General features: G+C 43.9%; 1 protein-coding gene and 1 long non-coding RNA gene across 2 annotated transcripts in view; both read left to right on the forward strand.

The window, feature by feature from the left end:
- ARID5B (AT-rich interaction domain 5B) overlaps positions 1 to 6,359 on the forward strand; it is a 29,145-nt gene extending 22,786 nt beyond the window's left edge. The window contains exon 4 of the mRNA XM_010714251.3: positions 546 to 6,359. Coding sequence (XP_010712553.1) covers positions 546 to 2,693 — 2,148 coding nt within the window. The 3' untranslated portion in view covers positions 2,694 to 6,359. The remainder of the gene's footprint in view (positions 1 to 545) is intronic.
- Positions 6,360 to 8,288: 1,929 nt separating this feature from the next.
- On the forward strand, positions 8,289 to 21,682 carry LOC104911910. The gene is made up of 5 exons (XR_002117044.2): positions 8,289 to 8,374; positions 18,398 to 18,532; positions 18,854 to 18,953; positions 19,849 to 19,998; positions 20,528 to 21,682. It is a non-coding gene; the product is annotated as an uncharacterized LOC104911910 (long non-coding RNA).
- Positions 21,683 to 25,067: the final 3,385 nt, after the last annotated feature.

Genomic DNA, 25,067 nt, shown 5'->3' on the forward strand with positions numbered 1-25,067 from the left:
TGCCTACAATAGGGATTCCTAGTATGCCATTTCTGTCATTTTCACACTTTAATGCAGAACTGGGTGTGAATGATCTCCTCTGTGATCACTGAATTTTAAGAACAATGCTAGAGAGCCTGCATTTTCAGCTTCATGTAAGAAAAAATGTTTGGATGTGTGTAGTTCTCATAGGTGAAGTTGGCTAGTGCGAAAAATCTTAATAGCCTTTTTGTTTGTGTTACAAAATCTGCTCTCCTGCATTTGCCTAATTAATTTTAAAAGACTAACCTCAGCGTTTAGTGGTGAAGCCACTGGTGCCTCTAGTCAGGCTACAAACATCTGCTGCTTTGAAATGCCTTATTATGACACTGGCAGCAATACTGTATTTCTAGGAGGTATGTTTCTTTGTTTGACTCCAATACCTGGTATTCAAGCTCTTGCATTCCAACAAGGTGATTGACAAGTACATCTCTAGCAGTAGCAAGCAGTGTACTGTATATGTTCTTCTGAACAGTCTGCCAAAATGTACAGCATTCTCACAACTGTCTATTGAATCATTTTATTAGGTTTCATCAGAACAAGAGAAGGATCAAGAATCAGCAGACCAGAAAAATTTCACAGAACATCCTATAGTAGGAGAGACGAAACAACCTAGTCAAGGCCCTCCACCTCTTTTGCCAGAGACAGCTCAGCCACTGCCAGTGGAAAAGACAGACATGACAGAAAACAGTTCAAGCAGTGAGAAAACCAAGGAGGAAGTTCCTCATTCGTCATCTTTCTCAAGTATATCTGTGCCCCCGGATGAAGATACCATGCTGGATACCACTGTCACAAAACGACTGCACTCCTCAGCAGATACTCTGGAAGACACAAAGCCAGAACGAAGGATACACAAAGCTTTTACTGAGAGCTTAGAAAACGAACCTTCAGAAATGCCCTTCTCGACTTTCCCAGTCCAGCTGCCCACTCAAAGTGATATGGAAGATGATAAATTGCCAGAGATGGCTGATTACATTGCAAACTGCACAGTGAAAGTAGATCAGCTGGGAAACGAAGACATCCACAACGCACTGAAGCAAGCACCCAAAGTACTGGTGGTCCAGAACTTTGACATGTTCAAGGAGAAAGAGCTGCCTGGGTCCATGAGCGACGACTCCTCTTTTGGTTACACACCACTACTCTACTCAAAGGGTAATCCAGGCATTATGTCACCCCTGGCAAAGAAAAAGCTGCTGTCACAGGTCAGTGGGGCAACCTTATCATGTAGCTATCCTTACGGTTCTCCTCCACCTTTGATTAGCAAAAAGAAATTGAACAGCAGAGATGAACTGTCATCAAGCCTATCACAAGGTCCCCACGTCCTTAATTCTGATCCCATAGCAATTAATAGGCCATCAGTCATACAACACGTGCAGAGTTTTAAATCCAAGGAAGAAAGGAAATCAATTAATGATGTTTTTAAACATGACATGCTAAATAAAGTGGATCCTCAGCGCTGTGATTTTTCACAACATCACCTCAGTTCTCTTGCTGAGTCGTACGTACCGAAGACAGATATGCAGGACTGCAAAGATAAAATGAATGAGAAAAGGGCACTGCAGCACTCCCGTGTGCCCAGTTTCTTGGCAGATTTTTATTCATCACCTCATCTGCACAACCTTTATAGGCACACGGAACACCACCTTAATAATGAACAGACATCAAAGTACCTCCCCCGGGACATGTTCAGAGAGTCTGAAAATATTTCTACTTTTACTCAACACAAACACCAAGAAAAACTAAATTTAAATTATCACCCATCTTTGCATCAGCAAGAAAAAAAGGCGGCAGTGGAAGCCTCCTCAGATGATCAGCCAACAGATTTGAGTCTTCCAAAGAGCATACACAAACAGACTGCAAAGGCTCCTGGCTCCAGTCTCTCTCATTCATCTATGGCCCAGCAAGAAGGCAAAGGTATCTCCCTGTTCCAGGCTGCGAGCAGCCAGGCGGTGAGCCTAGACTGTAACCCCAAAGCTTGCCGCGTGTCCCCCATGGCCATGACTGCCCCTAAAAAACACAGTGAGTTACTCCACAGGTCTGGGAAGCAGGCACAGAGGCTGGAGAACCTGAGGAAGATGGAGGGGATGGTGCATCCTATCATTGGCTGCAGAATGAGCCCTCAAAACATCGGAGCTGCTCGGCCTTTGAAGCGAGGCCTGGAGGAATTGGACAAAGTCATTTCAGAAAAAAAAGTCCGAGCTGTCTCTCCTCTGCACTTACCAAAGGAGACCTCAGTGAAAGAAAAGGTTCCCGATGTGGAGGGGGAAGGCAGCAAGTCGCTACACAGCCTGCATTCAGGCAGCGTTCTGGAGAGCCACAAATTTCCCCTCTCAGCCCCAATCTTCCCAGGCTTGTATCCAGGAACCCTGTGCACAGGGCTGAACAATCGCCTCCCGCCTGGGTATTCCCATCCTTTACAGTACTTGAAAAATCAGACCGTGCTCTCCCCACTAATGCAACCTTTGGCTCTCCATTCCCTCATGGTGCAGAGACAATTCCTCACATCCCCTGCAAATTCTCAGCAACTGTATAGACACTTAGCTGCAGCAACACCTGTAGGAAGCTCGTACGGTGACCTTTTGCATAACAGCATTTATCCGTTAGCTGCTATAAACCCTCAAGCTGCATTCCCACCTTCCCAGCTGTCCTCTGTACATCCCAGCACAAAACTGTAAATCCCCTCACTCACAAAAAAAAAAGTCTGAGGAGAACAGTTCAGTTAGCGACATTCCTCCCGCTGTGATGATATCTTGCAGATCTGTATTGCTGTAAGCCAGGATGCCGTCATATCCCACGTGGCGGAAAGCTTTGGATTGTGATCGAGACAGGACTACTTCTTTAATTCTGGCTCCATGCCAGTCCCCTCTCCCCTCACCCCTGCCCTGGCAAAACAACAACAACACACACACTCAAAAATTCTTTGGATTTTGCATATGTGTTTTCTGAAAGTACTTGTGTATGGTAAGAGCAAATGTTCAAAGGGAGCCGTGGAAATGCAGGCCCAGTCCTGAGCTCACTGAAATGAGAGGCGACGTTTGCATTTGCTTTTCATTGAGCCGAGGACCAGAGGTCGAGTGTTGCTGCAAACGAGTCGAGGACTCGAGATGAACTTGGCGAGGAGAAGAGGGCCGAGAACCCACACGATCGGTGGATGTGCTGTTTTGGGTAACTTTTCCTGACTTTTAAAGATTCAATCAATGCAATGTATAGTAAAACGGCAATAGATTTTTCATTTTAACACTATTAGAACAGAAGGGTAAACACTGATTAATTTGACTGTACATATCCACTTCATAAACTACCAATGTCACATTTGGTCACCATAATTTATATAGTTTTGTTTGTCCGATATATTCTGTACTCTTTATGTTTGTTTCTTGTTTTGTTTTTTGGGTTTTTTTCTTTTTTGTTTTCTTTTCTTGATTATTTTTTTAAATTAAACAATATCATTTTACCTGCAACTTTTTTAAAAGGCTGTGGCTGTCCTAATTTTTTTATGTTTTAATTTTTCCAGCTTCTTCATACTTCTGAGCAGTGTTTTTTTTTCATTTTTGTGGTAATGTTTACTGTTTACAAACTGAAGCAACTGGTTCAGATTCATCTTAATGGATATAAACATACTATAGGTAATATTATGGTGCAAGGGTGCAAACAAGGTTCCTTTCCCTATGGTCCGACCCTGCAGGTGCTGAGCACTTCCCACTCTCTTCATGTTGTTGTGGTGGCTCGTGCTGCTTTTCCCTCCCGCTGAGCTTTGCTTTCCCATATTGTGGTCCGTGAATTTGTCAATAAGTCGCACTTAGCTTACCTAGGCTGTGAAACCCTCCTGTGTACCAGAGAACCAATCTGGAAAACTAAACCTCACTGACACAAGATGGCAGATGGCAGAGGAGTCCAGAAGACAGATTTATGATTTGAAAGAATGGCAAGAATTTCAGCAAATTAGGACAGGAGTTTGTGCTGGTTTGAACTGGGGGTGTGCAGGTCCTATGCCATGGGCAGGGCTTGGTGGGATGGGTAGGGGTCATGCAGCAGATGAGCAGATGCCCTGCCATTGGGCACAGCTGGCACTTGAGGTGGCAAAGGAGCCATGTGACTGTTGGGATGGTCCTGGCACCACCATGGGGACCACATCCCTCCCTGGGCATCTGCCAGAAAGTGAGAGCCGAGCACAGGCTGGGTTTGGTAATGAAAGAGCTATCCTGTGGCTGCATGTTCACACTGAAGGACGTCACCACCATGTAGCTGAGTGTAGACATTGATAGAGGAGTGTGGCTTAGAGGCTTTTTACAATGTGAAAATTGGTTGCGATTCAGACCATCTCAGTTTACTGTTCAGAGACAGCATAATTGATGTGAAAACAAACATGGAAACTACTAAGAAACACTTTGCATGCTAGGCATGTCATTAAATTTTCCCGTGATACGAAGCCAAATACAATATATAATGTATCATAGTTAATATCCAAAGGTGGAATCCAGAATAATATACTCGTCTACTGTTAAAGATCCAGCTTCTTCAATTCAATACTTTATATTCCTGTGGTAAAACTATATTTAATTGATCAATAAACAGACTAGTAGAACTTAGAACATGGATGTGCCACTGCAGAGCATCCTGCTGCTCCACGGATCTTACAGGAACAGAACCGCAGGCTCAGCTGGGCAGAGGCCATAATGTCGAGGACATCTCTAGTAAAGTTGCACTAGGTCTGAATTGTGAGAATCAGGGGTTTGGGGATGGGTGGGAGGAAGGAGGGCAGGGGGACGAGGAGAGAATATGAGAATCTACAGCAAACACAAATTGGAGTATGTTTGGCAAAGCAAGCATTTCTCTTTCTTGTTTTGGTTAAATCTGTGTCCTGAGTTCGTGCATTTGTTTATGCAGTGTCCGCTTTCCCTTTGGTTACGTCAGGTTGGAGTTTGGTCGTAGCCTTTGTGAAGCAGAGCAAACGCGGAGCAGGGCTGGGGAGGAGAGCGGGGAGGGAGGGCCTTGTCTCCCCGGAAGGAGACCTGCCCAGACCCCTCCTAGGAGGGAGGCTTGTGTGTGCTGGGTGAGACATTGGGACAAATGAGAAGAAATGGTAGCATAAGGCCCCAGCAGAAGGGGTGCGTTGTTTGTTTAAGAACTCTTAAGATAAATCTTGGAAGTCTTTCAAAAGGCTGTTGAATTCTCCATTGGCTGAAAGACTTTTTTTTTAATGTCTTAAATGGGACTTTGTTTGTATTGTTTGAGTTCAAGGGACTTTATTATTGAATGAAATTGCACAAGCCTCTCTTTGTGCAATCAAACCATTGTTATTGATAGGTTTGTAAAGGAAACTGTGGAATCTAATTGGCAATAGAGTCATAAACCTATTTACCAAGAACCAGTTGCAAGAAATGTTGCAAGCCGAACGCACTATGTCCAGCATTCATTAGGGATGCTAAAGGTTGTGAGATGATGAGGTAACGGCCCAACAGCTGCAGCTCATGTGCCTTCTGGCTGTGGGCTGGGCCTGCCTTCACCAAGTGGATCCACAGTAGCACCTGGCTGTCAGTGCAGCACACTCCCAGCAAGGGAGTAGGTGAGTGAGTGAGGACATTTTGCAAGTTGGCCTGGCTGCATGAGCCATTTCCCTGGTGTGCCAGGGCCTGGGAAGTCGCCTGTTGCGGCTCAGGACAAGCTGGCTTGGCAGCATGTGGTGGCTGCGGGCCAGGAGGGCTGTGCCACCTATGCTGCTGTGCTCCCAGGGCTGCCAGGATGCTCCTTCCCACACTGTCCTCCTGTGCAGTGCTCACCCAGTCATCACGATTTTAGTGAGAAACAGGAATTCCTGCCGTGGTGCAAGGCCCGCAACGTGAGAACTGTTACATGAGCACTTAACAGTGGTGTTTGCTGTAAATGTGGTCGATACTTCACTTGTTCTCTTCCTCTTCCCGCCCTCCTCCCCCGGACCCATAGTTTTAAATATGTTCTAATAATGGCAGCATACTCTACTAGCTGTTTATACTTTTTTAACTTTCTTTTGTTGTAAATATTGTATACTTTTTGTGATTCAAGTTATGTAGCCTATATGCTCTGTAAGGTGATGATTTGTATATATAAAAATGGCCCAGTAATATTATATAGTTTCCCATTTAAAAGGTTATTGAGTAACCTTTGTGTTAGTTTAAACACTACCAGAAATAAAGCTGAGCCAACTATAAACACTCAATTTTTGTATGTTTTCCAAATTGTACTTATTAATGCTTTTGATACTGTATTATGTGCCAATAGTTTCCCAATCACATAGCAGGCAAAAGATATTTTGTACTTTTTGATCCACTGTAATATTTAATAAAAAATGTTACTATCTGTTCCCTTTTGTGTTTGATTAATAATTCTGTAAACAGCCCTTATCACCACGGATTACATATTATCCCATCTGACCTTTCAGCCCTCTTATATTGGTTTTTCTAGAGAAAATATTCCCGCCTGCAAATGATTAGATTAAAGAAATGGAAGTTTGCAATTTCCTAGAGGAGGAAGAGACAAGATCTTCAGTTCCCCTCTATTTTCGCAGTGTGCTCACATTAAAGCGTGGCTCGGTCAGGCTGACTGCAGGAACAGCTTTGGATGGGACAACGTTCATACCTTCTCCAGAAAATTTGTTCCATTTGTATTTCAGAGCAGAGCTTTTTCCCCACTGGTGTGGCAAGCTCAAACTCATGGCTGAAAATCACACTCTGCCTTCTCAGCTTCACCACGAAGATTTTGCAGCTGGATGCTAACTGGTGAGTTTGTTGATGACAGTAAACAATCACTGAGTGAAATTGATTAGCATTCTATTCCTTACTGGGTCCAACACCCCCCTTAACATGGCGGTCCTTGGAGAAAGCTGTGATGCAGCAAGCTTTGAGCTCTGGGTTACTCCTGTCCTCCACAGCAGGAAAAATAATTTCCTTGGCTGTATTTCAGGAACGTGTGGTTATTGCCTGGCACACAGCAGGGGAAGATGTGCCCTGCAGGCCTGGGTAGAAGCAGTCCGGTCCCCAGAGGGCAGCAGGCAAAGTCACCCAGGTGGTGGAACCAAGGACCAGACCAGTGCTAACATCCCCTGCAGGGGACACAGCACCACTCCAGGGCTCAGCTGTCCCTCACAGTGACTCGCAGTTAGTGCTGGGTTTGTCAGCCTCACCTCTGCTCAGCACAGCTCTCACTAACACAGCTGGAGTCCACCCCAACCAGGCTGAAGAACAGCAGCTCCCTGATGCTAGTTTCCAGGAAAACGTTTTATGACGTTTCTGCTGCTGGGAGGAGCAGGCAGGTGAGGTTGGCTGGCAGCACACTCCTGCAGGCCTTCCAGGAATACCAAGCACCTTTCTGGAGCTAGGGCAAGCAGCCTGTGTCTCCACAGCCCCGTTTTGGTGGGCTCACTTGCTGCTAGAGCTTCCACTGCCTTTCAGTTGCTCTTCAATTCATCCTTTAAAGGATTATTAATAATAATAAGTATAAAAAATGTGACATGCTCCATCTAGTGTCTTACCTCAGCCATGAGCCTGAATTGCCATGGGATGGGCGATGTTGGTGCAGTAGGGACATCCCCCCCCCAGCCACTTGGGTACAGGCACTGGGGCAGTGGCACTGTCACAGTCACATCCCCACAGCCTCCTGCTATGTGCCAAGACGGGTTATAAACCTGCACTGTAATGTGGGAGCAGTACTGGGGCAAGAATGCACTTGAAGGACCTGGAAGAGTGTTCTTCAGTGCATACAGTTAATTTGAGAATGGATTATAAAACAAAATATTTCCCCTCTTCTGGAGACAGAGCAGCTCCACAGGTGCGTTATTGTCAGTAACGAGCACTGCAGTATGTAGCAGCTGAGGTGAGCCACTGCCCCACACAGCTGCGGGCCGGCATCTCATCTCACATCATGGCCACTGGCTGAGGGGCAGCATGCATGGAACTGTCTTCAAGGAAGGAAAAAAGGTAGGCCAGGGAGCAAAAACCAGCCATTTTCCTTCAATTTGTTTTGAAATGTAGTTAGGAAAAAAAATCCCTTCAGTGGTGTCTCAGATGACCCTCAGAGCAGGGGTGTAGGGTGGGCGCTAAGTGTGCCTGCCGAACCCTCACGGCTGCCCCCTAGCTGAGGTGAGAGGACGTGCCCCAGCCACCCTGTGCCACCTGTCTGTGTCCTCAGCTGACGTTAGGCCTTGAGACGGCGCTGTCAAGGGATGCGGTGCTGTGCTGGGCTGTGCGGCCGTGTTGTGAGACGGCGCCAGGTTGTGAGACGGCGCCATGTTGTCGAGGGACGCCATGTTGTCGGGGGACGCCATGTTGTGAGGCGGCGCCGTGTTGTCGGGGGACGCCATGAGGCGGTGCCGCATTGTGAGGTGAGTCTGTGAGGCGATGGTGTGTTGTGAGGCAGTGCCGTGTTGTGGGGTGACTCTGTGAGGCATCACCGTGTTGTGGGGTGACGCTGTGGGGGGACGCCATGTGGTGGGGTGACGCTGTGAGGCGGCGCCGTGTTGTAAGGAGATGCTGCAAAACGTCTTACACGAGCAGCAAGGGAGTCTTTCGCCACGTTAGTGCCGAAGTTGTCTATCTGCTCTTTAAAGCAGCAGGGCAGTACCATGGGCTTCCTGGGCCTTGCAGCCCAGCGCACATCTCCAGGCTCCCGAGCCCTGCTGATGCACACGCCCGTGGCTGCCCGCTCCCACATTTCTCCCTGGCGCCTGGGCTACTCCAGCACGAGGTTCCCAAGCGCTGTGTTCCCCTCTTAGCAAGTCTTTTCATGGCAGTATGTTTGCTTGCGAGGTCCCCAAAACACAGCCGGCAGAGAAAGCTCCCCCTTCTCCCACAATGTCTGTGGAGCTCTCAAATGAGGAATAAAGCCATTTGTTTCTAATTATATTTGGCACTCACACAGAGAATTTAGGACTAAAGCACGCTATTTTTTTTGCTCCTGATTAAAGTACTTGACCTCATAAGCAAAAGGCAAAGATTTCAACACACACCCGCAAGTAGGCTAGAAACAAACTGCAGAGAAAAGACCAAAAAAATGCTTTGCTTAGATACACAAAATAATTCATTATGAAACAAAAGGCAGAATATTTAGTGCGTAGCTTGAGCTTGCCTAGGGCTCATCTAACCACCCAATTACTGCTTCTGAAGCAGAGCGCATTTACTCCAATCTAACGCAAACACGATGAGGACCCACATGCTCCACTGAGTCTGCAGCACATGCGTGATTGACCGAAGCCCTGTTGCTGCCTGCAGAAGGAAAGCATCTCTGTGCTGGCAGGAGAGCTGTGGTGGAAGCCAGTGGCAATGGGCATGGGAGCTGCTTTATTGTCATAGGTTTTTCCTGTGTTGCTTGGGTGAAATAGTTCCTGCCCATCAAAACCTGGGGGAGGTAAACTGGTGGGGGTGTGTTTTCTGTACGTATATAAACTGTGGGACTGTTTTGCAGTTATTTAGGCCTCCTGAGCTCAGGAGCTCAGGAAAAGCCTCACATTTGCACAGTGCTTTCCCTTAAGCCCCATCACAGTGTCAGGTGCAGTGTTGCTCATCCCAGGGCATGATGGCCTGTTCCATCTCCTTTGCCCATCCATCTGGTTCCTGTGCTGGGCAGCAGGATGCCCAGTTCAGGAGCAGTCCCACACAAACCAGCCAGCTCCTCTGTGTCCGTGCAGCCAGCTCAGCTTTCAGCTCCCGTGTTTGCTGTTTGCCCGCTTGCTAACAGCACAGAGATGTGTCGCAACTGCAGAACAGTCAGCTGGCTCCCAACCAAGAGAAATAGCACTGATCTTGATGGCACTTTTTAAAATAGCAGAGAAACCAGCTCAAACAGAAATTAACTACCCTGCGAGGTTCTGTGGTCCATAAAATTCTTCCCCAGGCTCCACGGTTTTAAAATAACATGAAAGAAATACTTTCCATAAAATGTAGTTAACTAGCATACAGATTTTTTTTTTAGTCGTAATTCTGAAAGTCATACCCAAACAAAATAGTTATACAAGCATTAAATTATACGTTAAAGAAGGCCGATAAAGACAGTGAATTACAGAGTTACCGTGCGAGATTTCAGATATACAGATAGTAAGCATTATTAACATTTTTATTGAAGGTGACCTACAAAAGAAGTACAAAAAAATCAGTGCCACTGCTGATTTCTTGTAACGCAGGAAAACACGAATCTGTAGCAGCTCAAGCCCAGCGGCCAGCCAGTGCCCATCAGGTCTGCCTTCCTCCCTATCCTTTTCACAAGTATCAATGAGAGAGCAGAGGATGGCTTTCTGGGCCTGCAAAGTGCCACTCTTTGTCTGGGAAACTCCTTTGAAGAACTTAAAGTGGATGTTTTTCTCAGTGGTCACCTGGAACAGTAAGATGGTGAGTTTGTTGTGGAGGGAGTTTTTTCTCCGTGCTTTACAGAGCAAGCAAACGTGGAAACAAGCTATGCAGGCTGCGGCAGGTCACTTTTTGGTGGGCTGGCTTCTCGTGATGGGTTTGTTCTGCCATTTCTGAATGTGTAGGCTCCTCGACACCTCTCTGAGCTGTGCTGAGGGTGCTTCCCCGTGCGCTTACCAGTCTGTAAGGCTACACTTGCACTGCAGCTCACCTGCAGTAGGTATGAGGTGTCCCCCTCTTGCAGCTGCCTGAGCACTTTCCTAGTGTCAATGCAACCTGCTCACCTTTGAGCTGTTGCCCAGCCCTGGGGCTGCAACCATATTATGTGGTTAGTGCTAGTTTCAAAATTTCTCTGGAGGAAACTGATGGACAAATTGAAATGCACAGACACACACAGAAATACACCATGACTGCATACGTCGCAGTTCCGCAGGAAGTCAGTCTTAGAAAATTTGGGTGGCCAAGCACAGCAGCTTTGTCCTGCACTATTGCTTTGTCCTGCAGCAGCCAGGCTTTGCTGCTGCATGCTGCCACCCTCCCAGCTGCATCCCCACACCCCTGCAGTGTTAGAGGAACTGTAGCTAGATGACAACTGAATTGCTGATGGAGAAAGCAATCGATAGGGAGTGGAAAATATTGATTTACATATGGCACTAACGCACAGGGAAGAGGATGTGTGTGCTCAGTGCTGCATGCATGGAAAAGAGCCCTGCACCTTGGCTTACGCCAGCTGGATGATGGGAAAAACCATTTTCTAAACATCTCATAAACAAGAAAGTGAGACCAACACAAAATAATGCAAAAAAGGCAATTTATGTTGACCTTTCAAACACTGAAGACCCAGCATTTGCCTTCAGGGAAATGAGGTGAAAAAGCCCGTATGTGTCTTTGCAAAGGAGTGGTGCAGCCATGAGTGGCATCAGTCCTTCCTGTCTGCCCTACAAACAGAGCAGCAGTGTCCTATCAGAGGCATACCCAATTTCAGACAGGCCTGCCGAGGGCTGAGGATGGCTCTGTACCAGTTTTGTAGCAGTGTCTTTGTGCAGTGTGCAGTATTTGAGCTTTAACTTCAGGTGATAGAGGGACTCCAGATTTTCAGCTGCAGTCTGTTATTCTCTGCCATCAGTATCTGCTTTGTGTTGAGCGATAAATTTCAGACACTGTCATTAGTGTTTGTTTTCATCAGAATTTTTTCAATTACATCATTTCCAGATTGTCATCAGAATCTCCCAAGTATTTCTAATACCAAGATGGGCTCCCGCATAGACAGACTTGATGACAGCTCATTAAAGGTACTTTCCTCTCTCCAAGGCGGTTCTAAGAGGCTATTCCATCGCTGTGTGTGAAGGATGTGGGCTGTGGGCAGTATGGTATGGTAGCACACTCTGTAGCAGCCAGCAGTCCTGGCTCAGACTTCAAGTGTGCCCCCATGCCCTACATAGGCTGCTGCAGCTGTTTCCTCTGCCTTCTTCTCAGCTGTAGGCAGGAGACAGTCATTTTCATAAGGAAGTCATAGATCTCAGCATTTCTAGTCGTAGTATCAAAATCAAATATCAAAAAATCAAAATCTCTGTTGGGTTTTGAGTCAAGTAAGGCCCTGCACAGGAGCAAATCTCTGGTGCAGTTCTGCCCTGTGCAGCGGCAGTGTGTGCCCTGTGCAGCTATGGGTGGAGGTAACCTCTGTGCAGAGCATAAAGTGAAACCCGAAAGTGAAGACATCATTTTTGCTGAGACACATCAGTCTTTTGGTACTTAGAAGAAGTTCCACCTATCAGCAGAACCAGAACGTGCTGCTGTCGTTCTGTGCCTGAGCATCCAGCTGCTCTTCCATTACAGGCTTCTTGTCTCAGCACCTTATAATCTCACAGTAAAATTCTGTTTCTTGCTGAAGAAGGAGAGGGAGGATGTATGGAAAAGAAGTGCTGCACATTGCTTTTTTCCCTTATGGCAGCTTTTGTGCCAGGCAAAGCAGATCATTCCTTCAGCTACAGTTTTGTCTAATATGAAAGAAAGGAGGCAGTGGATTGCATTTTGTCACTTGAAACTATATTGCAACCTGACCAAATATTATTCAATAGCTGATATAAAACAAATTTGAAATAAATAAGGCCTGACAACAATCTACTACATTATGAGCTTATCTTGGTGAGATCAGTCACATCCGTGTCAGTGTGGACAGACTCCATCCAAACCAAATTCCTGACAAGGCTGCTGCCAGTGCTGATCCTTTTACACTTGTGCTAAACAACCATAAGGAGCAAAAGAGAGAGCCTGTCCTGTGGCAGTAAAGAAATTGGCATCTGAAGTAGGAATGGGAAGGCAGAGTGGCTAATTCATAAAGATATTATGTATGCCAACAAGATAAGGATTTTTGTTTCTAGTAACTTAAAATATGCCATGCAGTGCATCCTGATTTCACTCTGCTGTGTACGGCCAGAACATGTGGGCAGACCTGCATTCCCTTCTCGCCATGTTAATTTCTGCTGGCTTCCTTTGGCTGCATGTTTGTTTGTGTAGCTCCCCAGTAGCTGAGGCAGGATGATTCTGCTCAGAAGGAGCAGCTGTTCCTCATTGAGCACGGTGTTAAGCTACTTTTACAGTGGGATTGATGGAGGCAGAAGGAGGTCAAATGATTTACCCAAGTTCAGGCAGAGGGCCACTGAACAGCTCGCCTATAGCATCTATTGATTGCCCGTTCTGCCTACGCATTCTGTAGGAAACATGAATGAAAAGACTGGAAGCAGCAAGACAGAGACCAGCAGTTCCCAACACCTTCCAGCTGTGGCTTTCTGGATGGGCCCTGTGTAGCAAATATCCCTAGGAGGATAGCAGAAGCTGCAAGGTGTTAAATTAGGCTGGATCTCCTTGTGAATGACACAAAGGACTTATATCTGCACGCTGAGTATTTCTATCAAGAGTCAAGGTGAAATAGAGCCTTGTGCCAGCCAGTGAGGCTATGTTCCTGCCCTGCATTCCCACTACGATGGCCTGTGCCATGCCGGGCTCTGCCACTTCTGCTCTTCCAGACTGCTCTGGAGTCTGGAGTGGTTGCCTTTGGAGATGTGCTTAATTTTTCTTACTATTTTTCTTTCCAAAAACAACGTTTTTGTGTTTTTTTTTAATATTTCACTGCACTACTGTATGCACAGCTGCTTTGCTGCCTCATAGGAAGATCAACACATTCTCCATAGTTGTAGTCTGAGCAGCACAGCAAGATGCTGGTAGCCTCCGGATGCTGAGGAAGAGAGGGACAACCAAGAGCACAGACAGCAAGGTCATAGTAATAAATTGTGGTGAAATGCTTCGACAATGGAAAATAACTTGGCCCAGCTCCATCAGCAGTGACGATTTCTTTGCAGCGGTCACAACTTCCCCACACAGACATACTCTTGCAAAGTTTGTGGCTAGTACCAGTGAGAACTATCTAGCAGGTTTGTAGCTGGAAAGTCTCTTCTGTTCTTTTCTGGTGGCATCAGAGGCCAATCCTGTGCACCAAAAAATAAGTGCTCTCCGATTTTCCTGTTTGTTTGGCTTATCCTTCTCAGAAAGCCCTGTTGTGCTGTCCTAGCCAGCCAAGCAGCCTCTGAGTGTGCCACTGGCAGCACCTGAATAGATGGACACCAGAACTGGACTCTGTTTGCAAGAGGTAAGGTATTTCTGTGCTCAGGTATTAGATCTGTCCATCTCTGCCTGCTACAACCAAATCTTCTAGCATTACCCTGCAACACACCCTGTGAGAGAGCCTGTGATCCACCCTGCCCAAAGAGAGCTTGTGCTGTATAGAGAGATGATCATGTCACAGCTGTACCTAGGGCATCATGCGTTCTCTCAGCTGACACTTCCCAGGTTAACCAGTTTTTAACACTTGCACCCATCTACAATGTGTTCCACAGCAGGCAACATGGTGCTAAAGCTACATGTTCCAATGAGCCTTAATTTCAAGCAGACAGGGGCACCCTCAGTGCAGCTCAAGAGCCCAGTGAAGCTTCGGGGCTGCAGGGAGCACTGCTGAATGTGATCTGTTTGACTTTCCTGGTAGAACTTTGATTTATCCAAATATCAGCTTGAGTGTAGTGAGGAAAGAGAATTTTGACCAAGCCGTGGCTTTGGGTTTTGCTTTTTATTTCACTGTTTATCTAGTTCTCTGTATTTAGAAATAAATCTAAATAAGTATAAAGCCTAGAGCAGGCTTCCCTGATTTGGCTATTCAACAACCTGCCGAGCTGCAGCTGGGTGTGTGGAGGTACCTACCCCTCTAGCACTCCCTCCATGGCTCACTCATGCAGCTGAAAAGCCCCAGCTAACTCGCCTGCCTGCTGCGTGTCCTTCCTGCGGCAGTCCTGGGTTGCTGCTCCATGGGGAGCCTGCTGGGTCTGGGGTCCCAGCGTCAGCACACCTTGCCTCCAGCACACAGGCGGCATCGGCCCAACCATGGCAGTATTCATTAATGGACGTGCAGCATGCTGCAGCTTCTGTCATCCTGGGCTGAGTGAATGGGAGCCATCTTTTCTCTTTCACTGAGGTTTGTTGTTATTCTTAATTTTGTTTGCTTTTTTTTTTTTCTTTTTTTCTTTTTTTTCTCATTAACCGTGGTCTTGTTTAGAACTTTCCTCTCTCCGATGGGAGAGAATTAAAACACTGTTTGGCAGTGTGGATGAACCACACCAGCTGCATGCTAACCAGCATGAGAGCACTTTGCAGGCAGTGTGTAAGCACTGCAGCCATCCAATCCAGCTCTCAGCAAGCGGCCTTAGAGGAAAACACCTGCATCCACTCCTTGAGTGTAGTGCAGCTACTTGGTTGGGTGACCTGGTACTAGTCTGGGTTAAGCTGGTTTTGGGAATGTTTCTGCAAGCCTTGTCATGTTAGGTCACCTGCATCACCTGCCTCCAGCTGCTGGAATTGTGTGGTCACTGTATTTTATGTATATGATTGTATGATGATATGGTTTTATGTATTTATACATGTTTATGCGTATGGTTAAGTGATGAGTTGGCTTATCGGCATGCTTTTAGAAGGACTGGCGCTTTGAAACCCTCTCTGTTAGGAACTGGGCTTGGCAGAAAGATGTATTCTTAGCAAAGAGGAGTTGTACTTAAAAACTTGCTTTACTAGCAAGTGCGTAGTAGCCTGTAGGGCATCAAGTGCTTAGGAAAAGCATTGATGCTGTCAGGTTGAGTTTTGCCTCCCTCTCGCCTCCAAAAAGCAAACAGAAAGGAGCAAAGTTTGCTCTACAAGCAGCAACAACTCCACAGGCTCTGTCTGTGTGCAGCAGCGAGGTGGCCCTGGCCTGGCCCTGCCCGTCATTGTGTGCCTTGTACCTTTTTTGCTGGTAGGTAGGTGGTTAATTACTTGAAAATTCATGCTGAAGTCTTATTTTTCATATGTGACTTAGTAATTAAATTCCTCCAGTTGGTATTACAGAATGTAAGTAACAACGACATAATTTTAAAATAATAGTCAAATCTGACAGTTTAGAGTAATTTCACTTTATGTTGGAGTCGAATGCTAAGAGAGTGCACAGAAAGCAGAAGGCAGCTGCCTCAAATAGTTTGAAATTAGCATGTGGTAACCAACAACTATTATTATTGTATTACTGCTGTAATTCCCAAATGGAGAATTAAATTTCTACAATAGATACAGCTTTTAACCAAAAAAAAAAAAAAGGGGAAAAAAGTGTAGCTTTTTTTTTTACTCTTTTTTTTTTTTCTGGGAAGGAGCACTCTTTTAATAAATGATAGAACTGAAAGTACATTTCCCAAACGAAGGGAAGAAAAAAAAACAGCCTTGCAGGAGTCCTCATCACAGGGCTTCAGCTTCTCAGCAGCTGCTACTGTAAGGTTGCTTGAGCTTTGTTCAAAAGGACAGGCAGAAAGGTAGATTTAATATTTAAAGATAAGAATAAGCAAATTAATTCACTTTCTGAGCTTTAATATATATCACTGTAACTGCGTTTAGCTTGGAATTCAGCATTTGCTTGCCAAGAATGAGAGGTTCTGTTTCTGCCACAAAATACTGAGCTGGAGCCCTCTGCTTTGCAGTGTCCTCCTTCTCAGCATGCATCTCACCAGAAGTGATAGGGAGGGCGGCAGGGCTGATGGTTGGTTGTCAGATGTCACAAGCTCATGGAGCTTATGGCTGGATGGTAAGTCTTGACCCTAATTCTAACGGGCTTTTACTTCTGCATATCAGTTATGCAGTAGGGCCAGCTCAGGCATGGGGACCTGTGCACTAACCTGATCTCCCATATCGACTTTAAAGTCACTCAGACAATCAGTGCATCTTTAATTTGAAATGCTTGATGGCTAATCTCTTGTTTTCTTTAATTAATGATCTATAGTTAACCATTATGAATGGTAAATAGCGTATTTCAGCATTGACAGCAAGATTTCCTATGGGAAAATCTTCTCCTATAGCTTTAATTTAAATATGCACTTTCACATAGCACTTACCAAATCCTTACCTTCGTGCTATTCTGTGATTACGGGTCCATTAACTAATCACATTTGACAAGTTGTTTATTGAGGAGAGCAACTATTTTACATCTCTTGCCTGGGAAAGAAAATACTCTAACAAACAATTATTCAGCAGCTGCAATCATGGAACATTGAATTAATTGCTTTGAAGATCACAGTCAAGAAGATCTTGATAAAATCAAAGAAAATGTGGTTTGACAGAATGCATGAATGGGAATGTTGGAGGGGAATCTGGCTTTGTCAGCCACAGCCGTGTTCCAGGGGAGTACAAAATGAGCCTCGAGACACCTCGAGACACGGGGCTGGGCAGAGAAGGGAGCCGTGGAAAAGCTTGTTTGCTTTAGTTTATCAGAACCAGAATTTATATCTGATTTGATGGCAGGATGCGAATGCTGCTTAAAGGGCAAGCAGACGAGCACGATCAGGCCTTAAAATCACTATAGAGGCTGATACGAGGATATTTCTTACACGTAAACCTCTGTGGGCTACTTTTCCTGCCGTACGACAAATTAAGTAGGGGTACTGTGAGGCTGGGTGTTTGCAGAGCACTTCAGACTGTTTGCGTTGGAGCGGGACACAAGGCAGAGCAAGTGGTGTGCCTGGGATGTATGGGTGTGCAGGGATGCTCTGAGTGGACAGAAGGGAGTACGTCTGGCTGCGTGCCCAGCACACCACCTCTGGCTTGAGCTCTCGAGGGGTACTTTGTGGAATATGGCCAGAGAAAATAATGGGATTGCTGCCCCAGTTTCGCTCAAGTACTGGGATCAGAAGCTCTGATCTCTCTTCAGCTCCTGTGCCTGTGGGGTGACACAGGAAAGGTGTTTGCCCATATAACTGCTGCTCTTGCAGTGTCTCAGACAAGGCAGATCCAAACTGCTCCATGGCTAAAAGAAGCCATCCTTTGGCTGCCACATCAGCACACGCTTCAGAAGCCAGCTGAAGGTGCAGTATGTTTCTGCCAGTAAAGATTGACTCCTACAGGACACCAAAAGGGAAGGAGAGCTCAAAGGTTCAAAACTTTTGTTGTAAGGGGCTTCAAAACAGAAGTATGAGGATGGAACAGGATAGTCTTTGAATACTGTCACTACAGCAAGCTGAAAAAGTTGCTCAGTAGGCTGAAAGGCAGTGAAAATGTCAGATGGCTTTTCTGAAAACATCCTGTTTGGGTTGCTGTGGGTCATGCGGAACTCATACAGTCATCTTTCCAAATCTGCCTTGTTCCTATGTTAAAAATACTTTTATTCAGTTAAATGCTGTAGAAATGAAAACTTCAATTCTTTCTCCTTTTAAAGCTTTCCTCTACCCTAAGTCATTTTTGGAGTCTGAGGAGGGGCAGGGAAGAAAGTTGGAGGAAGTTTGAGATGCAAGTGGAGCCCAGAGCTGCAGAGCAGGGTAGTAGCCCTAACTTAGAAGCAGCAGAGGCAACAGCAGTCACATGATGTGTAACTCCCACAGTATTCTTCTAACACGGACTGCTTTGTGCTAGCTCTTTCTAGGAAATAATGAATTTACTTTTTTTTTTTTTTTTAGTTTGAAATAAGTGGAAAACACAAGCCTGTTGGACGTGGGGTTATGCTGAAACAGTACAGCAGGAGTCCAAATGGGAGAGGAAATCTTTGCATGATCAGTGCCACCAGGAGATAAATAAGCAGTGGGAACCAGGAGGTGAGTGCAGCTGCAGTTGAATGTCCCAGGCCACGAGGGTTGAAGCTCTCAAGTGCTGGGGAAGAGCTGTAGTGGGAGCACTGGCATTCCAGCTGTGCTCCATCAAAGCCTTGCTAATGCAGGGAAATGCTAGCAGTGACAGTGACAGTCCAGCCACCAGCCCCTCAGTTACACAGCCACTGCACACTCCCAGTTCAGGAGAGCCTGTGCATGTGACGCTATTTCAGTCTTGATGATGGAACATCACACTGCCACACCAAATGTAGCATCGCTAAGGAATGCCTCAGAAAGTGTGATGGAAGCTATTGTGTCAATTTACAGGAGGAGGCTCTGAGGAGCTGTGACCTTGCACTGCTCTTGCTCTATGTGGCCAACTGCCTGAACTGAACAAATATCCTTGGAACGCCGTACTCTGATTCAAGTAAGATTCTTTTTCTTGAGTAACCCTTTGGCTGTCCTCAGTGCTTGAATAGCAGATAGATGGAGCCTGACAATAATTGGAGGTATTTTTTAATTGTTTTTGCAGATAGAGGTGACAGAATTTGCCCTGCTTAAGAAAAAATGTAGAAAAAGGCAAGTAAATAAAACTTGCTGAAGTTTGTATTAATCAGTCTAGTGAGCTGTAAGAGTAACAGTGAACAGAGCTGTTCTGTTTTATTCCTACAAAAAAATGTAAATAGTGGGCTATGCAGTAATGCTTGGAAATTAACCAACTTTACTTACCAAGAAATTATACCATTACTGTAATGGGTAAATAGAAAAGTGTGCATTGGTCTATAGGCGTAACTGGCAACAGCAGGCACTGGGATAATACTGAGTTAGACTGAGAAAAGCAGACTGGTTTTCATTGAAGAGTAACAGCCAATCAGATATTTTTAAGACTTTCTCATGAGGTCACAAACAAATTGTTATGTATTAAACATACAAACTCTTAGTAAAATAATAAAAATTGCTAGAACTCTTGTACTCCTCACCAGCCAAATGGATGCTGGCAATTGTAGGGGCTCTTTCTGCATTGCAAGGGGGAGAATTGCTCTGGGTGCCTGCAGCCAGCAATAGATACATTGTGACATGACTGATTTGCAGCAGGAGTAACTGGGGGCCCAACAGAGGCCTTAACAGAAAATCACCCAAAGGTAACTTCTTCATCTAAAGGGTGCCACGCTCTCTGACTGTGAAATTCCTGTTTGAATTGTCCCTCCTGAATCCCTAGGCAAACCTGCAGCAATTAAATTCAGATCAATGTGAGAAAAGATGTCCACATCATGCTCATTCACATCTCTTTCTTCTCCACGTTATGTGCTTCCTTGGAGCAGCCAAGAGAAAATGCATTCCCACGGTATCATCAAAGGAGCTGCATCCAGCACCAGATTTTCCTACCGACCAGACCAACAGGCCGAGTCTGGCAGCCCTGTACACCAGCTCTCGTGACTCCAGCTGATACATTCACATCATGAGAAGGCCCAGTAAGTCGCTTTCTTTTTATTTTAAATACTCTCAATTCTTGTGTACAGCCGTGAGGGACTAAAGAATAATGATCACGCAAAAACAAAGGAAGTACAGCAGCTGCTACCATCTGAAAAACAAATATTGTATGGACAAAGCATCTTACGTGTGACAGTTTTGCTTTCATATTTTTCTGAACGTTGAGAAATTTGAAAGTCAGATTTTAAGTTCATTAGAGCAGAGCTAGGAAACCCTTTTCTTTCCTAAGGTCTTTATTTAAGAACTATTGATTCCAACCATAGATCAGTGGAAACATTTGTTTTTCACTAAGGTGGAAAGAGCAGCTAAGGCATAGACAATAATTTGCGTAACATGGTGTTCCTGTAGCCCAAGAGTACCCCTGAGCTAAAGCGTGTTAAGCTCTTGGCACCAAATAATCAAAATATAACCAAATAATAATCAAAACCAAATTTTGAAACATACACTAATTAGAAAATTGAACATATAACCCAAAGAAAGATGGAAAGGACTGGTGCCATTTGCCTTCAGGGTAAAGAAAATGTGAAGTTCTTGGTATATTTGCTACGACCTTCGTACCTAATGATGAAACAAACCCCAACCACAGGTAAGAGATTCTTACAGACTCTTTCCCTCTCAGAAAGAAAATGTACAAATTTTAAAGTATGAAAAGAAAATCCTCTATTTTTGGTACTCTCTTGTCACCATGTGAAAGTTACAGAAATCTGAAGGCAAGCCACAATGGAGTGAAAGATGCTTCACTAGTTATGAATTTTCTCCCTTTGGGAAGGTATATTAAGAACACTTAGAAAGCTTTCTTGATATAAACATGTTGAAAAATTGCTTTTTCACTATGAAAAGCATTTTAATGTCTCACAAACAGATTTTTCTGTGAATCTATAAATACACATATGGAAAGATAATATAACCAATATAACCATTTGGTGCTGGTATGTGAAAAGATCATATCTTATTTTTCTATCATTGCTTAAAGCAAACTGCAGCATTAGCTGTACAACAATCTTCATTAAAACGCTCAACTGCATTTGGCTTGCCTCACAAAATTATCAATCATACTTTATTTTTTTCACAGATCTATAAATCAGTCAAATAGTCTACAATTAAAACAATCTAATAACTCCCTCTATGTTTATTACAGTTCTTTTATGATAATTAAAAGTATACCTCACTTGAGCAGCAGGTAGCTTTAAGCAAGCAGAGTTGCTCTGAGCTCTGTCCAGCAAGAACAGGAGTCACTGTAAGATTGCCCAAAGCAAGGGGAAAAAAAAGGCTGGTGTTTGTGATGTTGGTGGCTCACACACAAATCTCCTGGATACACTGTACTACTAGTTGAGCAAGTAATACACACTGCCAAATGCTTTTTCCTCTCCTCCTTCTGTTAATAAAACCAAGAGCAATGCTGTTTGCTGCTGCCCGCACTAGAGGAGGCCAAGCTCAGTAGGCAGGGTCTGATGTGAGCTCTTTGAAGGTAGCCATAGGTCCTCTGATTTGACAGCAGCCACCAGCTACGGGGAAAAGTTTCATGTAATTTAGGGCTGAAGGAAATTACACTGAAACTCTTTTTTTCTAAAAGCATCTTTAATTTCAATCCAAATACAGTACGTTTGCAGCACAACATTAGAATTCCTGTTCCAACATTTCATAATACATTAGTTTCCTGTAATTAATTACAAATCAATTCTGAATACTAGGACAGTATTTTTAGATATGTAAAAAGTACCATAAAAATAACTACTTACAACCATTACTACAGAAAAAAAATTACAAATGTAAAAATGTAAACATTTAGGCTAAAGTCTTTAAAATTGCAAAACCAAGCGAACAGCACAAAACACAAGGTACCATCTAAAGTTACTAAATCAAATCTTTGTACAGGCAGCGCTGCAGAAGTTGTTTGTGCTACGTGAAATTCACATTCAGGTTTGGACTAGATTTAAGCTCTGCTTCCTAACAGAAAGGTTGGCTGTTGTCTTCACTATACTTCAAGGCTGCAATCCCACTACTTAATTGCTTTTAAGCAGAAATTAATTAATTCCAGCAAAGGAGAACAAGCAGGACAAATTTCAGAGCAAGCTTGCTGTGTTCTTTACAAAAGCAGCATATCAGTGCAGCTCAGAAGCAGCAAATGAACAAGATGCACAAAGCTACCAGCATCTTTGCTGCACGACAGTAGGCAGGTGGGGCAGTTCACTAGCAGTGCAGTGTCTCTGCAAGAATCCTGTTTTTCTGCAGACTCCACCACAAGGCAGCAGTGCACTGGTTTGCTTGCACAACTGTGAGAGGCAAATAACTGGGCTGCAAGGGCCAGGAGAAGCCACAGGTCTCATGCTGTCTTACCCAACCTCAGCCCAGCAGGAGGCTGCCTGACTTCTCTACACCCTTTGTGAATTAGTTCCTATTTCTGCACTGTTTCTAGATGCTAATCAAATGACTCAGCTATTGAGTTCCTCTGCTGAATATTTGCCCTTGTTACAGTCAGGCACACTTGAGGCAAAAAACAATGGAGAAGTTCTAATTCCTGAACGAGTCTTTTAATGATTAGAAGGGGACTGATGTCTTAGTGAAATATTTTAATTTGTCACTGCATGGAAAAGCCAAAAAAATGTAAGTTTTCCTCACAGATATATCTTGTAATTATACTCCTAAAATTTGCTGGCTTTATTACTTTTATTTATGTTCTTTTGAGTAGACAAAAGCAGAGTACAAATCTCTTCCCTAGAACTGACTTTATTGTATTGCTGAGATCAACGTTCACTGGTAGCCTGCAGTTTTTAATCAGTGAAAGCAGCCTGCTGAACAGAAGATGAGAAGGCAGTAATAAAAGGCAACACATAAGGGAAAAAAAAAAAAGAAAAAACACTAAGTCAGTACAATAAATATTAAAACCTGAAGTCAACTGATGCTTCATAACAGGGATTATACAGTGGTTGCTTAAAATAGCAGAAACTGCATTCGGTAGCAGAAACATTTCCAGCTGTAGGAGCCTAAACATGTAATTAGTTTAACAAGTCTCAGCAGTGTCATGACATTTTGCAGGACTGCAAGAACAATATTGTTGTGCAGAAAGAGGATGATCAGGGTAATTAATGGCCTCGTTTGCTTACGGTGATCAGGGCAGCACACTGAAATGGATGGTATGAGACTAACTCAAGGATAGATTGTAATGTCAATCAACACAGCCTCACAGAGAAGAGGTCTCAAACAACGGGCTGCATTTTTGTAAGCTGAGCTTACAAAAACACCTGCACTGGAGTGTTATCCTTAGGACCCCAGGGCACCTGGCACACACCAGACGAACATGTCATTTCTTTAAAATACCCGTCACAGATAAAGATCAATATAGACTGTTGTGCTGAAAACAGATAACTAATTTCAAAATGCAGTATTAATAGGGAATCAGCAGGATGCATAGAGGCTTGCCCTGAATTTCCATCTTATTCAGTTTTTAAAGGCACTTGGAAAAAAGAGACATAAACTCAATGGCCTGTTTGCTTTTCCCCACCCCCATTCATGTCACTGATCTAATAAAAACTTATCACCTCTCTCTACAAACCTTGCCTTGCATTCAATTTTAAAAATCAATGATCTGGAAGAAACTGTAAAAATCACTTGCAATAAATTTGCAAAGGACATGCAGGCTACTGGAGTAGTAAAGAATGGGGACAGGTCACTCATACACAGCAATCTGGATCGCTTCATAAGCGGTATTTTAAGGCTGGTAAAATACAGTGTATACTTCCAAGAAAAAATAAGTTAGGATAATAGGGGGATGAAGTACCACATTCCAGAAAGAGACTCTGAAGAGGACCTGAAACGTACAAGTCAGCATCCAAGGTAATGCTTCTGCAAAAAGAAGGATAATGTGATTTTTGCGGAAATAGAGTAGGGAGGTATTTATCAAAGTAAGAAGATCACATTATGTCTGTGTAGTCCTGCTGGATCACTGTTGACACGTAGCATCTAATTCAGAGGTCACACAAAAATATTTAAATATGTGAGAAGTACAGAGAAGAACGTGAAGATTAATTAGTCTTGGATAACATTCATTTCCATAGGAAAGTTAAGGAATTCAGTATATCTCATCAGAGAAAAGGTTAAAAGGGACATAATCATGATTTATAGCTACACACAAGCAATTAGAAAAGCTGATACTACAGAGATCAATATAAGCAATCAAAGGCATAAAAAGACCAAAATAACTTAAGGTGGAGCTAGAAATGCAAATAGAAAAATCAAGTGAAAAACGTACCTGGGATAATTAACTACTGCAACAGGAGGGATGGGTGAATGCTCGTCGCTTGAAGAATTTAATATTAAATGCCTGCCTAAAATATGTATGTTGTAGTTCAAAACAAAGCTCCTGAATTTAACAGGAAAACTGCTCATTGAAATTCAATGGCCTGTTGAATTTAAAAATGAATTCTCGTTATGTTGCCTTCTTGCCTCATATATTCAAGAGATTTATTTTGAAGTATAGCAGCTAAGTGGAAGGGGGTTACCACAAAAAAAGATATTCTTTCTTTTCATAGGAGAGTTACATTTAATGCTAGATTTAAAGCTAAATAATCTGCAGCTGCACCTTTTTTCCCCCCTCTATGTTTATTTTTTCCTATTTCTTGTTCAGAATTGCACAGTCCACTTAGTGACTGTGTCTAATTTACATAATCATGTCGTTATTCTTCAGTTTTTCTGTTCCTATTTATAAACCATTCACAAACCATCCACTTAAGTAACAGCATGATTTGTTGTAAGAATTATTGTGGCTGTTTCCAAGGGAAAATGGAATGTGATTAAATGAAGAACGAACAATGACATTTCTTAAACAGAGAGTTCTAATCCCACAAAGGGATTTGTAAATGAAACCTGCCCATCAAATTCCATCCTAAACAGCCAATGAACTACTAAGGAAATGCAGCAGATATCTTTACAACTTTATAGCCAAGAGCTTAGCAGAAGACAAAAAATAGATAAACAAACTAACCAACCATGCACACAGTATCTTCCAGAGAAATAGTAAGGCTCCCAAAGCCATCTGTACTTTCAAAAAAAA

Source organism: Meleagris gallopavo, chromosome 8 (assembly GCF_000146605.3).
Source record: "Meleagris gallopavo isolate NT-WF06-2002-E0010 breed Aviagen turkey brand Nicholas breeding stock chromosome 8, Turkey_5.1, whole genome shotgun sequence".
In the NCBI taxonomy this organism is placed as follows: domain Eukaryota; kingdom Metazoa; phylum Chordata; class Aves; order Galliformes; family Phasianidae; genus Meleagris; species Meleagris gallopavo.